Here is a 13718-nt window from a genome sequence, read left to right as displayed (position 1 = left end):
ATCTTGCAGACATTGATTAAAAGTAAGAGCTTAGTTTAAATGTATTCTGCACAAAGATGGCAAGGAAAAATAGAGTCAACATGTTTCCTCTGGTTAATCTAATTTTCCAGATTTGATGGCCAGTTTGTTTCAATCCAGCCACAAAATGAGAGAACACACACACACACATGCAGATTATAAAGGAAATAAGAGTAATGAGAGTCATGTTACCCGTTTCCATCAGCATCAGAAAAGTGGTGAATACCATACCAATTGGTAGAGCACAGATTCTTTAGCGTAACAGTTGAAGTTAAACATTATTTAAATTCATTCTCTCAGCCTCTTTTTTAAAAAAAAAAAAAAAAAAAAAAAAAAGTGAGAATGAGTCTTTTTCCCCCTCTTTCAGTGAACATACTACAGCTAATTGTTTCTGTAATAAGCATCCTTCCTTTCCTTGATGCAATATTAGCCACACTCTGGTTTACTCCCCTCATTCAGCATTCAGTTTCAGTACTTTTGCTTCCAATAGATTTAAATGCAACTAACTGCTCATATCTCATTATTGGCAGTCTGGGACAAAGATCCAGTAATATAATGAAAACAAAAGAGAAACAAAAAGCATTAAAATGTATGGGAATAAAAGCATACATGCATCAGCATTGGCTAAACATCACTATAACAGACGGTATCCAAAGAGATAAATGTTTTTTTATTGTCAGCCTGAAATATAGGATCAGGGACTTAAAATGGAAGATGAAAAAGCCACAGCAGCATCAGCCTGAAACCTAACAGCATACTTGTATGCACATACTGTAAACACAACAGAAGCTGTTCTGATTCACAACAGGTTTATCCTGAGATGGACTTCATGTGTTATGCATGTCAGTGTTTGGATAGTGTAGGAAAATCCAGTGTTTCCCACACTGGATAAGGAGTGTTTGTGTTGACCTTTCGCTACAACTATCTGACATTCTCACCCACTTCAGGAAGTCATTTTAATCAGCAGTAATTCTCTTTTTAACGTCATTTCATCTGAGGAAAAACAATGTGTGAACCAGCAGTTCTATCTAAAACACTTTTTCTTATCAAAACCATACAGCATCCAACTACATTGACCCTAAAAGGACCTTAGAGTGTAAATCGTTACTTTAAGTTAGTCAGTGCACCTACAGAGCAATATCACCAATCAACCAACTACACAACAGAGAAATAGCCTTAAAATTCAAACTACAACCCTCAATCTGACTCCTTCCCAGTCATCGGATCAAACTCATGACCAAGATATGTTGGCATCATTTTTGGCAATACTGTTGGACAATTTCACTAATAAATATAAATAATGATGATGGTAATCCTTGTCCATCAATGCTGCTTTTAAATATCAATAACTATCCTGGCTATTACCATCACCTTCTGCCTGGACAGAACAATCACATCCTTGTGGACCTTTTCTGGCCTCTTAGAAACTACGATGGCTGAGCTCCTGTCTCACAGGGGCTGCTGCGACTCTGCTCTGGTTTATCCTCGGCCACCTCTTCCTGAACAATTTCTTCTTCTTCTTCTTTCTCTTCCTCCTTCTGCTGCAGCTGATCCTGCTCCTCTAATGGGCACTCGCTGTCTACTTCTTTAGTGATTCCTTCACAATCTCCCATCTCCTTCTCATCTGAGGAGAAAACATGCAAGGAAGAAAGGTATATAACCACGAAGCAAAAAGATAACAGAAGGGAGGCGTGAGAAAGAGCAAGCTTTGGGGTAATGTGAAGAGTTTGCAGTACAACGAATGATTGGTTTCTTGGATCAAGTGGTAAAGGAAATTAGCAGCATTCCTGTTGTTAAGGTTAACATTCTGTAAGCTTACAAGAGTTTACAAGAGTTCTACAAACAGATTTTGGAAGTAGCAAGCAATGTAAGGAGCTTTACTAACACACCCAGAAACCTCTCCTCTTCCATCAATTAAAGGGCCAGGAAGATCAACATCAGAGGCTATGGCATACGAATCTACATCTCAAGTACATGTTATTACATTTTAGGGATGAAAATGAAAAACGCTGTGATGTATAATGATTCATTTAGTGATGGGCAAATCCACTTGAGTTCTAGAAAAAAAGAAGAAGAAAGAAATCTGATGGTGTAAATTCTGTCAATTACACAGAAATGTATTGTAGAACTAGACTGTGGCAAAAGGAAGATTTGATTCCTGTTTGTGGAGGATTTATAGTTCATGTGGAGATTGGCAATGATTACATGATACAGCACATCTCCTGACATAAGTGCAGAGTAAATAAATTTAGGTCACATTTTCCACTGGGGTGACTGAAAGCACCTACCAGTCCTTGGATATTTGAGCAATTTAAAATTGCCCCAAAAATGTATATTAATGTTATTCGAGCTGAATGGGAATTAAATCAGGAACAATGGCATGTTTTTGTTTTGTTTTTTTCGATCATTTTCACGTTTCTACATGGTCTCCAAAGCAAAAATTACTTAGTTAAGAAGAAGGTCTAAATATTTTACACACTCAGTGAATACCAAACCTGGGTCAAATAAGTCAGATCAAAGTCATGTTGTTTAAATGTATAATCTATAAGGATAATTTCAGCTCAAGAAGGATAATTTCAGCTCAAGAAATACAGGATCAGTGGATCAGCAGAAGCATAAAAATGTCACATTATATTTTTTATTTATCTATTTATTTTGTTTTGCAGTCTGGCTTTAAAATTTCTTTAAGGCAGGATAAAATCCATTTATGACTCTTATCGGGCCCAGGTCTGGTGACATCCATCACCAGCTAACACCCATCATTGCTTTAGTCTGATTACTGGTAGCAGTTTGGGATTGGCTGCATTCTACAGTGTTATGAATTCTACAGCAAAGAAAGATGGACCCATCTGGCGATAATCAAATCAGTTCAAATTATGCCAGTTCGCACAGCGCAGGGAGAGAAGGAGCAGGGAAACCTGGACTCCGCAGAGGTCGAGTCTCTGGTCTCTGTTGGATCTTGAAACTGTGGACCAAATTCCACGGAGCTGGAGCTTTTGCTAGAAGCAAAATCATACCATTAAACCCACCGATCACAGGAAATGTACTGTGAAACTTGCACGAATGCAGCTTTTGATCAACTATTGACTGAAATACATGCTGAACTGCTTCTGCTTCTAATTGGTGCAGAGAAGTTTCTTGCCCAACTACCTCATGAACAGAAACTGTAAAACATGTAGCCTAGAAATTCTGTTCAATTAGTTCGACTGTGCAGTTTCATGAGCACTGAGCAAGAAAGCGGTTACAGGAAACTCATTCCATCTTGCTCATTGGAATTATATTTCTTGATTTTACAATCACGGTGTATTCCCCTTAAATAAAAAGTGGTGACAATGGAAGTGTGCCCGTGTGCTGCCTCATCTGACTTGTTGCTCACTAAAAAGCTTTAAAAAGGATTAAGGTTGAAAAAAATCAAAGATAAAAAAAATGAAGAAGGTCAACCGGCACATTGCAGCGAAGCATTTAAAACAGGTGTTAGGACATGGAAGAAATAGCCAAGATGTACAGGAGAGTCTAAGTGTAAGACTGCATACGGGGTGCCATTTGTACCAAAATTATTGACACTGTGTAGTTAGGAGTGTGTGTTCTCTCTGTCATCTCATTCATTGCCCCACCAGAAAAGGTGGAACATCTCCTATCTATACTTTTGTTAAAAAGTTCGATTAAGTCTTGTTCAGTTGGACTGTGGCCTTGTATTAAAACTTTAAATGGTTAAAAATCTGACACTGACTTTGTTCAATGCCCTAGAAAAAAAACTCATTGAAATTTGAGATCAGGATCACATATTACAATTCCGTGTCAATTTTCAAAGAAAATGCAACAAATCCAAACTATAACACAAATGTGTGGTTGTCAAAATCATGTTGTCACCAAGTACAGTTCAACAACATTTACAGCTAAACACACTTTTGGCATAAATGGAACCTCATAACTGTGTGCCCATTCTCTTAGATTTAAATACAAACCAACCTATGGTTACATTCAGACTAAATTTTCTTTTTTTTTTTAAACTTAGGTATTCATTAAAAACAAACAAACAATGATTTCTGTTCTGATAAGTGAACTAGAACAGTCTTGGCACTGGTCATAACATTTAGTTCTTGCTTGGTTAGAGTTTAGCATGTTAGGTGAGAGCGACACAACTGTGTCATTTGTGTGATGAGTGTTCCGGTACCTCCAGAAGGTGGCGCGCTCTCCTCTGTATCTGTCCCAGAACGTGGTGATGGCCCAGGTGAACGTGACTCAGCCCGCAGCCTCTTTTCAAAGTTGAACTCTGGAAGTCGGGGGGCCTGAGGACGAGTCTTCCTGGCTGGATTCATAAAGTAGCAATACGCGCAACGAAATGCTGCAGGGAGGAGGAGAGAGAAAGGAAAACACACACAAAAAAGAAATGGCGATTAGATTGCTTAAGTTTTGTACACATATCCGTGAATGTCCAGATTTTCATCAATTTGTGGACTGTACCATTTACGTGTTGTACATATAAAGATGGTTTCAGAACCATGAAAACCTATTTATCATGGAAACACTTTATCCAGGAATCTGAGCTTTCAGTGAGCTGTTGAGAAGTCAAGACAGTTTTATTGTTACGTTGCTAATCTTCCAATCACTTCTGTCTTACCTGAAAAACATCTTCAAAAATGCAGTAGTGCATTTCTGAGCTTACCTAGATATTCAAACTCTTCTTTCAGAGCCATGCCATTATGAGAAAAACACTGCTGGCAGATCAGCGCGTATCTATAAGAAACAAGACAGGACAGAGAAAAATATAGAGGCAAAGAGAATAATGATCGCTGCATTCCAGGAGCTATTCAATGAAAAAAAATACACCTCAAAAACCTGCCTCATCTTTTTCAGTTCATGATTTCCCATGATGTTTTTTCTCCAAATGGTATAACTCCAACAGACAAACATAGTGAATACTATAAGTGCAGCTGAAGAGCAAACAGGTGTGAGTTCATTATAAACTATTTCAGGCGGGATAACTTCCCACAGCAATCTATCTGGAGAAGCAGCTAACTTGGCATGCACCACCTGGTTTTATTTATGTTTTACAGTTTCTGTTGTAACTACATTTTTTAAAAACACATTTACCATACAAATAATAGATAAAATGAGCAGCCTAGCTTTTCACCCTTGTGTAATTTTTTGCTATGGTGTTCATTTCCATGCAGATCATTCAGGTACAAGCTGCAGAGCTCAAAGAATAAAGTAATGTTGCCTTTACCATGAGTGAATGCATTTATTTTGATTCTATATTATAGTACAGTTCAATACATGGCAGTGTTGGGCTGACATTGACTGCCCAACACTTCCTGTAGAGCCTAATCCATCAGTTTGAAATAAGACAATTCTACAAAGGGCTGTAAATTCAAAAAAGGATCCTCACCTGTTCTGTGGTCCATCCCCTACCAGATACTCAATGACTCTGTCCAGAGCTCCCCTGTCTTTGGGCAAGATGGGTCTAGCTAACGGAGGACCTGGAGGGTGCATACCTGTAAATAAGTCCACACATGGAAATTAATACAGACTCACATTACAAATACACTGTTTTGTAAGTTTAAAAAAACAGATTGGGTTAAAAAAACAAAAAAACAAAAACAGATTGTGGGCTTTTTGCCAGCCTCAAAACAATATAAACGGTATAAACACTAAGAGTGGTGATGTCCAAATTACTACCTTGAAAAGTTAGGAGAAATCAGGCACTGCAGAAGTTCTTGTTTGCCATGCATAGATGCCTGATTTCAAGCTAAGATGCTCTTAGAGACATTACCTAGCATTGGGGAGGAGGGAGTCCTCGGTACTGTGCCCTGTAGGACCGAAGCAGACAGAGCAGATCTGTCTGGTGGACCTCCTGGAGCTGAGAGAGGAACACGTTCTGTTGGAAGAGCGACACAAGAGATGGACACAAACTGGCATCTGAGAGAACTAAGTCAAAGGCAGCTGGCATTGCTGTTTACTACAGCTGCCTTTGACTTAGTTCTGTGCCTTTGACCTAAAACTTCATATAGATTTTGATGCTGAATATTCTTTTTACATGCATCACAAATGGGCACGGCATGAGATTTAAGAAATATTAGGATCGTTTATTATACTTAAAGTGTCTCATTTTGTCTGCTTACCCACAGGTGTGCCTGCTGGTCCCAGCAAGGGGCGTGCTCCCGGTGGAGGAGTCATGACCATTGCATGCGGGGTGCCCATTGGCATCGGTCTCATTACCACCCCTCTCTGCCGAATCTCTGCCCAGGGGGAAGAAATTAATTGAAGCATTTGGTCCTTTCCAAACATAGGATTTGTTTATGCCATCACAGAAATCTCTCTCTCTCTTTTGAAGAGCTCCACTCTTCTGATCAGAAACCTTCCAAGTAAAATTAAGTAACACTGTACAGAATTATGGGGTACCTTGTCCTGGCCTGGGAGTCATCGGAGAACGCACTGGAGTTGACTCAAGTTCCTGCAGCAAAACAAAGCGGAGCAATGTGAAACAAAATAAAAATACAATACAAAAATAAACAGATAAAATAAACATCAAGTGAAAAGCTCTCACAGCTTTCTTCTTAGCCTCAGGATCAAAACGTTCCAGGATGAGCTTGGCATTTTTGTACGTTTCTGTCTCCATCACCTCCTCAAGCTGGAAAGACAAAAAAAGGGAAATCTAAGCTATAACATCCAGGCTCAACAGGATAAGAAATGTTGAAGTAACTCGAGGAATAAAAAAAATACTGATGGGGCCAGTGATACCCCTCAGCCTCCTAGTAAATACACTTATGGTATCAATTTCAAAACACTATGTTGCTTTGTTCTCGAGTTATTGCATTCACAAGATTTTCAGAAAACTTGAGCTTGAGGCTGAAGTCACTGAGATTCAAATGCATCTGAGATTTTAGCAGATACACATATTAAGCCTTAGGGGTAAAAAAAAAAAAGGCCAGAATGATTTTCTTCTTGAAGATGCTTTCTGCTTCTCAAGGCGTGAAACTAAATAACATACAAAATAAAAGAACAGACCCAGCTCTGATACCACAGAGGGTTCGGAGATTGAGTGGAAATTTTAATCTGACATACCACTGCAAGAGAAATAAAAAATAACTAAAAAAAAACAAACAGACAAAACTGGGGGAAAACTTACAATTTTTCAATCACAGTTAAATAAAATAATAAAACTGGACATTTAACACCCAATTTTTCAGATCCAAATAACGAGATCTGACCAATCAGACCACTGTATTTGGCAATAAGCAGACTGTAGCTCAAAATACAAACCTGTAATGAATATACAAATTATAAAATAACTATTTTATCTAAGACACATGGCTAAGAGCTGCTTCAGGTCCATCGGCTCTCTCAAATTATCTCTCTGCCTCTTCAGTCCTAACTCTGCCATCAACAAAAACAGGCCGCGAAAGCGACTGTGATACAGCTTCAACTCCTGGATTAAAAAATGAAATTCCCTCTGCTGCTGCCTTCTTATGAGAATTGAGAGTTGAACCCAAAATCTGTTTATTCCTTTTCTTCTTTAGAAGCATCAGGACCAGCTCATCGTCACTTAATACTAACTGTATTTTTTTTCACAGTGCATATTTTGAGGACGAATTTCCAGCAAAAGCGCAATGCATTCATATGTGTTACACTACAAGTTCAAATGTGAAAAGTTTGTAATTTCAAACTGTTATTTTGCAGTGCATTCAGTGTGTAATGGCCTTTACAGTGAAAGACTGAATACTTACAATCTTTTTTTTGGCAGCCTTTAAATCTTCGAGTTTTTCACCTAAAAAGAAGAATAAATAACTTTAGTCAACTGGCATCATTTCCAATAAGCTCCTTTTTCCATCGACCCATGCTGTGGAAATAAAACACAGTTTAAATTATTATATGCTCAATTTGTGATTCTGTTAGTATCTTAACATATCTCAGGAACAAATTATGCTACTTTGTCTTTGTAGCATAAGCAGTATGTACTGTCAACAATAAGAGTGTGACTCGAGTCGCAAAGTTAGGTTGTAAGAAAACACATTTGTAAGCAAGGACAATCAAAATGAAATGCTTCAAATCATATAGTCAACAACCATTACTCCTCAAGCCATTTTTCAATAGGCCACTGCTCAGCAGGCCATTTTGCCTGAGCCTCCCTGTGCTCAACTATGAGTATGACCTAATTAATTATAGAAGGAGGCACAGCGCGAGCAGTAGGTAGACAGATTTGATCCAACCCAATTGTATCTTATGCGAGACAACTTCTAGCTTAACAGAAGCCTGAAAATAATATATGTGCTTTTGAGTTTAATGGACAGACAAGCAAAGGAAGACTGATAGATCACTTACTGTTTCTCTCAGTGCGTTTGGAGAAGAGAAAAATCAATAACTTTCTGATGAACCACACCCTGTTGAAGAGCCAGAAAGAAATGCAGAGAGAAGAATATTGTCTTCATCATCTTCGTCACATTCAGAAACCCTTTTCTCTCCTCACAACTTATGGAAAATAATAAGACCTAATATGAAGTGTATTTTTTACTTTGACACATTGAAAGTTATCTGTACCAGATAAAAACAAAGACAACGCTGTGAATTATTGTAAAAAGCAACAATGGCACTCACAGCACAGGGTATATGAAGAAAGGCAGGGCCATGGCTATTCTCTGCAACCAATGCTCGGGGAGGTAAAGACAGTAGACGATCAGGGAGATCAACAGGTAAAGGGCAGATGAGTAAAGTAGCAAACGGCCAACCCATAGCTGCAGACAGATACATACAAATATATCAACGAGAAAAAGAAAGGACAGCTCAAGAATACAACTATAGATCTTTAATGTTTTGCTGACATTACCTTTTGCAGACGCTGGTTTTTAGTTTTAAACTCTTCCAGCTCTTTAATCTCCTACAACAGAAACATGGTAAAGGTTATGTATACACTAAAAGAACTACTATGGAATGTATTCAGGTTTGTAGTTGTATTTGTTGTATGTTGGTGTTTCCAGGTGGCATACTACATCATATTTTTAGTAAACCTAAAATGGAATTGAAACATTGTGCAAATCCATAAAATCAGGTAAAAAATATACACAGTCAGTACCTTGTCCAGGTTCTCCAGCTGCTCAACTGTTGTTAGCTTTGCCTGGATTGCGGATAAAAGTCAGAAAATCACCATTAGCGTAATCAACTGATTTGCCAATAAAGACTCGATTTTGATTTATCAAGAGTTCATCTACAGAGGGGTCTGCAAAAAAAGCGAGATTAATGGTTTTATCATGCTATTTTGAGCTTTGAGTTTTCTGTCTCACAATAGTGTCTCTTGTTTCGCTAAATCACTGTAGTAACTTATGCTTAACACATAACCTGACTGGAGCCAGGTTATAGGTTATGATTAGAACAACATGTTTTAAGAGCAATGTAGATTTTCTGCTTGGGTAATATGGTTTATATGTAAAGCAGAACCCAGAAAGCCCACTTAAAAAGTTGATAAGTCCCATTGTGATATCCCTTACCTTTGACTGTGGTTTTAGGTTTTGAGAAGCCAGCAAAAAAATCCCGGCTTTGCTAAGCTTCCTTCATAGTATACCCTTCTGATTAACTAAATATTTTAGTCAAAGGAAACTTAAAGCAAATAGGATGTTTGATTTTCTGAGTGAGAACAACAATCAATACCTTCACTGTTGCCAAGTCTCTCATGCTGCCTGTCTGCTCCTCTTTCTTTCCCTTTGACTTGGTTAGTATGTCTAAATATAGTGTATGAATTCACCTAGCTTGGGTGCTAAGCTCAATCTGTTCATAGTTATCAAACTGTCTCACAGTAGAGTCACACAAGGCAAAACTTTACTGAGAATCAGCATCCAGAGTTAGCATTTCATTTAATTATTCAAGGCTTGTGAAGTAAAAGTAACGAGTTTGGCAAATATTAAAAAAAATAAAAAAAATAAATAAAAATTATATATATATATATATATATATATATATATATATATAAATGTAGTATATACATTGGGTGAATGTGCAGTAGTAGCAGCAAGAATTATATATATATAGAGAGAGAGAGAGAGAGAGAGAGATAGAGAGAGAGAGAGAGAGAGAGAGAGAGAGAGAGAAGAGAATATAAAAAAAATTTAAAAAACACAGTCACTTAAAACGCTGTGCATGCATAGTTGGAGTATGACTAGTGAGCTTAAAAAATCTTTTAAACCATATTTTGGACAAAGTTGACAAGCTTTTTAAGTGTTTTTTGGGTTTTTTATGGATTGGGGTTAGACATTTGACTGGAAATTCAGTGCATGTGGTTCATTTCAGAATAATCACTTGGATTCAATCCAATACAATCAACTTTTTAAATGCCAGTCACTCTGTGATTTATCATAACCAAGAAAATTTCTCATCATGTTTTTATTCAAAATCCAGTTTTCATTTTGAATTTTTCTCTGTTTCATTTTCTTGTATTCAAACATGTTTTCTGTCAGTCACTTACCTTCCATCGAGATATTAGGGCCCCCATGTTTTGAAACTACACAAGTCTTTGCTTTGATTTCTTTGGTTCACTAAGAAACACACAAACAACACGTTACAGGTAAACAAAGCACACGGTCTTTGCTGCAACAGTTACACAACTTTTGATGTTAAACTCCACGCTTGAGCCTGACCTAGACATTTATGCACTTACATCATAACAGTATTTAGGAAGCTGCCTACAAAATCACAGACAATGGCAACTCTTGTTGCAATGGATCTACGAACATAATCTCTCCCTATGGCTCTTTATACATGCAACAAGGTGGCTAAATATATCACTTTTCACTTTCTTATTTAAATTTTCAGAATCTCACTGGTTAAATGCAATGCATAGCAGTTGATTCAAGTTCCATCCTCTTCACTTTAAAATGGCCAGACCCTATAATGAGAGGAGTCTAGCCACGGCTAATGTCACCGCTGTCATTCCAGCTACAAATATTTCTGAAACTGGAAATAGTTTGTAGTTTCCAAACATGCGCAGCAACATGAATAAAGCCCCAACTGTGCTGTATTTCCGCTGAGTACCTAGCTTGCTAGCTGACCTAGCTTTAACAGTTGGGAGTCAAGTCCCTGGGCGGTCACAAGACATAACCGCTAATGATGCTGCCGAGATTTATAACTGGTATTTCCTAGCTATTTAAAGAAGATATTTCCTATTGACAGCAGCAGCAAACAATGATATAACTTGCTGTATTCCTGCTAACGTAAGGTAGTTATGGCTAGTATTAGCTGCTCATTTTACACTGCTGCAAATCAGCCACGGTAACCTAAATACTCAGAAGAAAGAAGAGCCTTAGAAAACTAAGCTTTAGCATGACCACTACTTTTTGGGGCATATACAGAACTCTGATCAAGAAAGTACGTAAACTGATGTACTAAGCTAGCTTCTATAATAACAACATACTGGTGTCGACATCAGCAGCAGGCACGCTGTGATAATAATATTCATCTTTACGTGGTCTTTTCAAATTAATACGTATTCGCAGAGGAAACTTACATTTACTCGATGTCTGGGTGTTTCTGTTCACTGACCATTCAGTAAAGTTCACGCAGAAACAAGCACATCTTGTCTGCTAATGCTACCTAAACTGACATTTCAACTGCCAACCAGAAAGAGAGTTTGGCGCGGTGTTGAGACGTAACGGAACGTATGTGACGTGGCTGGGCTGACCCATTTCCCAGAGTCCTGTGCGGTGTAGTCTTTTTCGTTTCATTTTGTGAAATTTATTTTTTTATCTAACGTTATTAAACAATCTTAAAAAAAATTAAAAAACAGGACTAATGAAAACAAGAAAGGCAGATTGGTCCACAATAATTGAAAATTACATTAAAAACACAAGTTTAACATGTATATGGCTTGTATAGGATATGCTGGTGTACTTTCATGAAGTCATGGATGTGAACGCTTTCTTGATAGTTTTCTGAGCTGCTAGTGTTTCAAAGTAGCATCTATTGCTTTTCACTTAACACTAGCTTTCCTTCCAGACTATTTCCATACATGCAGGTGTAGCTTCCAGCCATCTGGTCCATAGTATCTACACCTCCTTTGGTCTTGTTGTAGAATGTGATTAATTGTGTTTTTTCAACTTTCTGGTATTTTCATCCACCATTTTGTTGTGATACATTGCGCTCAGATGTACAGCAGCTTTTTTTTGTGACATATACAACTATGGTAAGGCTGCGGGGTTTTTTCTGACCCACTTGTGCATTTAAAGGTTAACATATAATTTGGTTTGTCAGAGAAAAACATACATATCTATCAATTAATTTGATGCTACTGCAAAACAAATGAATGAATAGGTGAATAAATAAATAAATCAATGTGAATCAAAGGAGCCATTCTCGCTTTAGAAGTCTGCTCTGTTAACTAACTGATAACTCAGCGGAAAAACCAGAGGACTTATAGGATCAGCACAAATATCTGCAGGTTGCCTTTATGTGGGTATCATCAACATATAGTACAATACAAATATATGCATATGTGTAAATTATTTTGAGAGGTAATAATCATAATATAAGGAGATGGACTACACAATTTTATAATGGGAACCAGAACCAGGGGAATGTATTGTACACACTCAGATGTTGGTCTAATGGTACCTGAAAGATTATGTTTGGAGTCTTCAAAAAGAGGTTTCAGATTTCTACAAAGCTCGCTCTTTGTTTTCTTTTGGACTTTGATTTCTTCTTTGAAAGAAGATGGATTGTTTGGGCTTTTACGGATACTACTCGCTGGAGAAATAGGATGAATGGGCTAAAACAGTGGCTCAGCTGGCTGCTTATGAGAGGATGACATATACATGGGCCCCTTGGGGCATCTTCACTGCTGTAACTTGGAGGTCAATTTAGTAGTGTAACCAAGAACATCAGAAAAAAACTGGAGTTGTATTTGGTGCTTTGTCTCCATTTTTAAGTAACAGCTACAGCTCTAATAGCCTTTTCTCTTGTCTTTGTCAAATTAGGAGAACCATCTAAGCTAAATAATAATAATACTAAAGCACTGGAGAGTATTTTCTTTTGAAATTCTTGCATCATGCCATGTTTCCAAAAGCATAAAACTGAACAGTTATTTCAGCTGTGTAATAAGACATTACTTTCTTCCATAACAACACTACAGATGAAAACATTCAACTCAGTGCCAGTCAAGCCTTTTTCTTGTAGTTCCCCTGTTTGTTGTCAGCATCTGTACCTTGAAGGCCGACAAAGCTGCAGGCTAACTTTAAATTGTAATTCCAACTCTTGCCCTTAGATGTCGCAGTTTTACTGTATGATGTGGACTTTAAACCCACCAGTAGGACTGAGAATATGTATATGCCTAGGTGTTAAACTAAACAACTGAACAAATCGCATATGTGTACATTTAGCCTCCATTATAGGTCTAAATTGTGTTTTTTTTTCTCCTTCTTTTTGATATAAACCTTTAGTAAATGAAAGTGGCTTGAAAGAAAGAAAGGAAAAAGAAAAAAACATTTGGGTTCCAGCTCAGCATCTTAATCACAAGTTCCCGTGGTGTCTCACTGTTATCCCATCGCAGGAAATGTGAAGTTGTGATATCTCACCAATATTTATTTCTCAGCTCTCAGCCGAGCTGTTTCAGATTTGGCTGCAGTATGCAGAGATTTGGCCTTCAACTTTTATGCTTCCAGCTTCCTCTGGAGTCTTAAGAGTTATGGGCCTAATAAAATTCTGCCTCTTTTCTCTCTCTC

General features: G+C 37.7%; 1 protein-coding gene across 4 annotated transcripts; it reads right to left on the bottom strand.

The window, feature by feature from the left end:
• Positions 1–349: 349 nt before the first annotated feature.
• Positions 350–11662, bottom strand: lnpk (lunapark, ER junction formation factor). 4 transcript variants are annotated; one of them, XM_042220917.1, is made up of 16 exons: positions 11510–11662; positions 10472–10541; positions 9089–9130; positions 8843–8893; positions 8614–8750; positions 8341–8399; positions 7746–7786; positions 6566–6649; positions 6421–6472; positions 6141–6257; positions 5792–5896; positions 5408–5513; positions 4685–4755; positions 4193–4363; positions 2937–3017; positions 350–1642 (listed from the first exon to the last, which is right to left on the bottom strand). In XM_042220917.1, the coding sequence occupies exons 2-16, from the start codon at positions 10496–10498 to the stop codon at positions 1446–1448; spliced, it is 1341 nt and encodes a 446-aa protein (XP_042076851.1). In that variant the 5' UTR covers positions 10499–10541; positions 11510–11662; the 3' UTR covers positions 350–1445. The 4 variants fall into 4 exon arrangements, with proteins under 4 accessions (XP_042076851.1, XP_042076853.1, XP_005922528.1 ...); XM_042220919.1 differs by having other exon boundaries at positions 5792–5878; XM_005922466.2 differs by lacking the exon at positions 2937–3017 and having other exon boundaries at positions 11510–11659.
• Positions 11663–13718: the final 2056 nt, after the last annotated feature.

Source organism: Haplochromis burtoni, unplaced genomic scaffold (assembly GCF_018398535.1).
Source record: "Haplochromis burtoni strain Fernald_Lab_line unplaced genomic scaffold, NCSU_Asbu1 Contig_57, whole genome shotgun sequence".
Taxonomy (NCBI): Eukaryota; Metazoa; Chordata; class Actinopteri; order Cichliformes; family Cichlidae; genus Haplochromis; species Haplochromis burtoni.
The sequence above is the reverse complement of the archived record's forward strand: the minus strand, read 5'-3'. Positions and strand labels throughout refer to the sequence as shown.

Excerpts from the sequence above, each read along its gene's own strand:
- lnpk (XM_042220917.1), bottom strand. The coding sequence starts at position 10,498 with ATGGGGGCCCTAATATCTCGATGGAAG. Across the intron at positions 8,751-8,842 it reads AAAACCAGCGTCTGCAAAAG|CTATGGGTTGGCCGTTTGCT; the intron begins GTAATGTCAGCA and ends ATCTGTCTGCAG. Across the intron at positions 3,018-4,192 it reads GAGCGCGCCACCTTCTGGAG|CAAAAGCTCCAGCTCCGTGG; the intron begins GTACCGGAACAC and ends TTTTGCTTCTAG.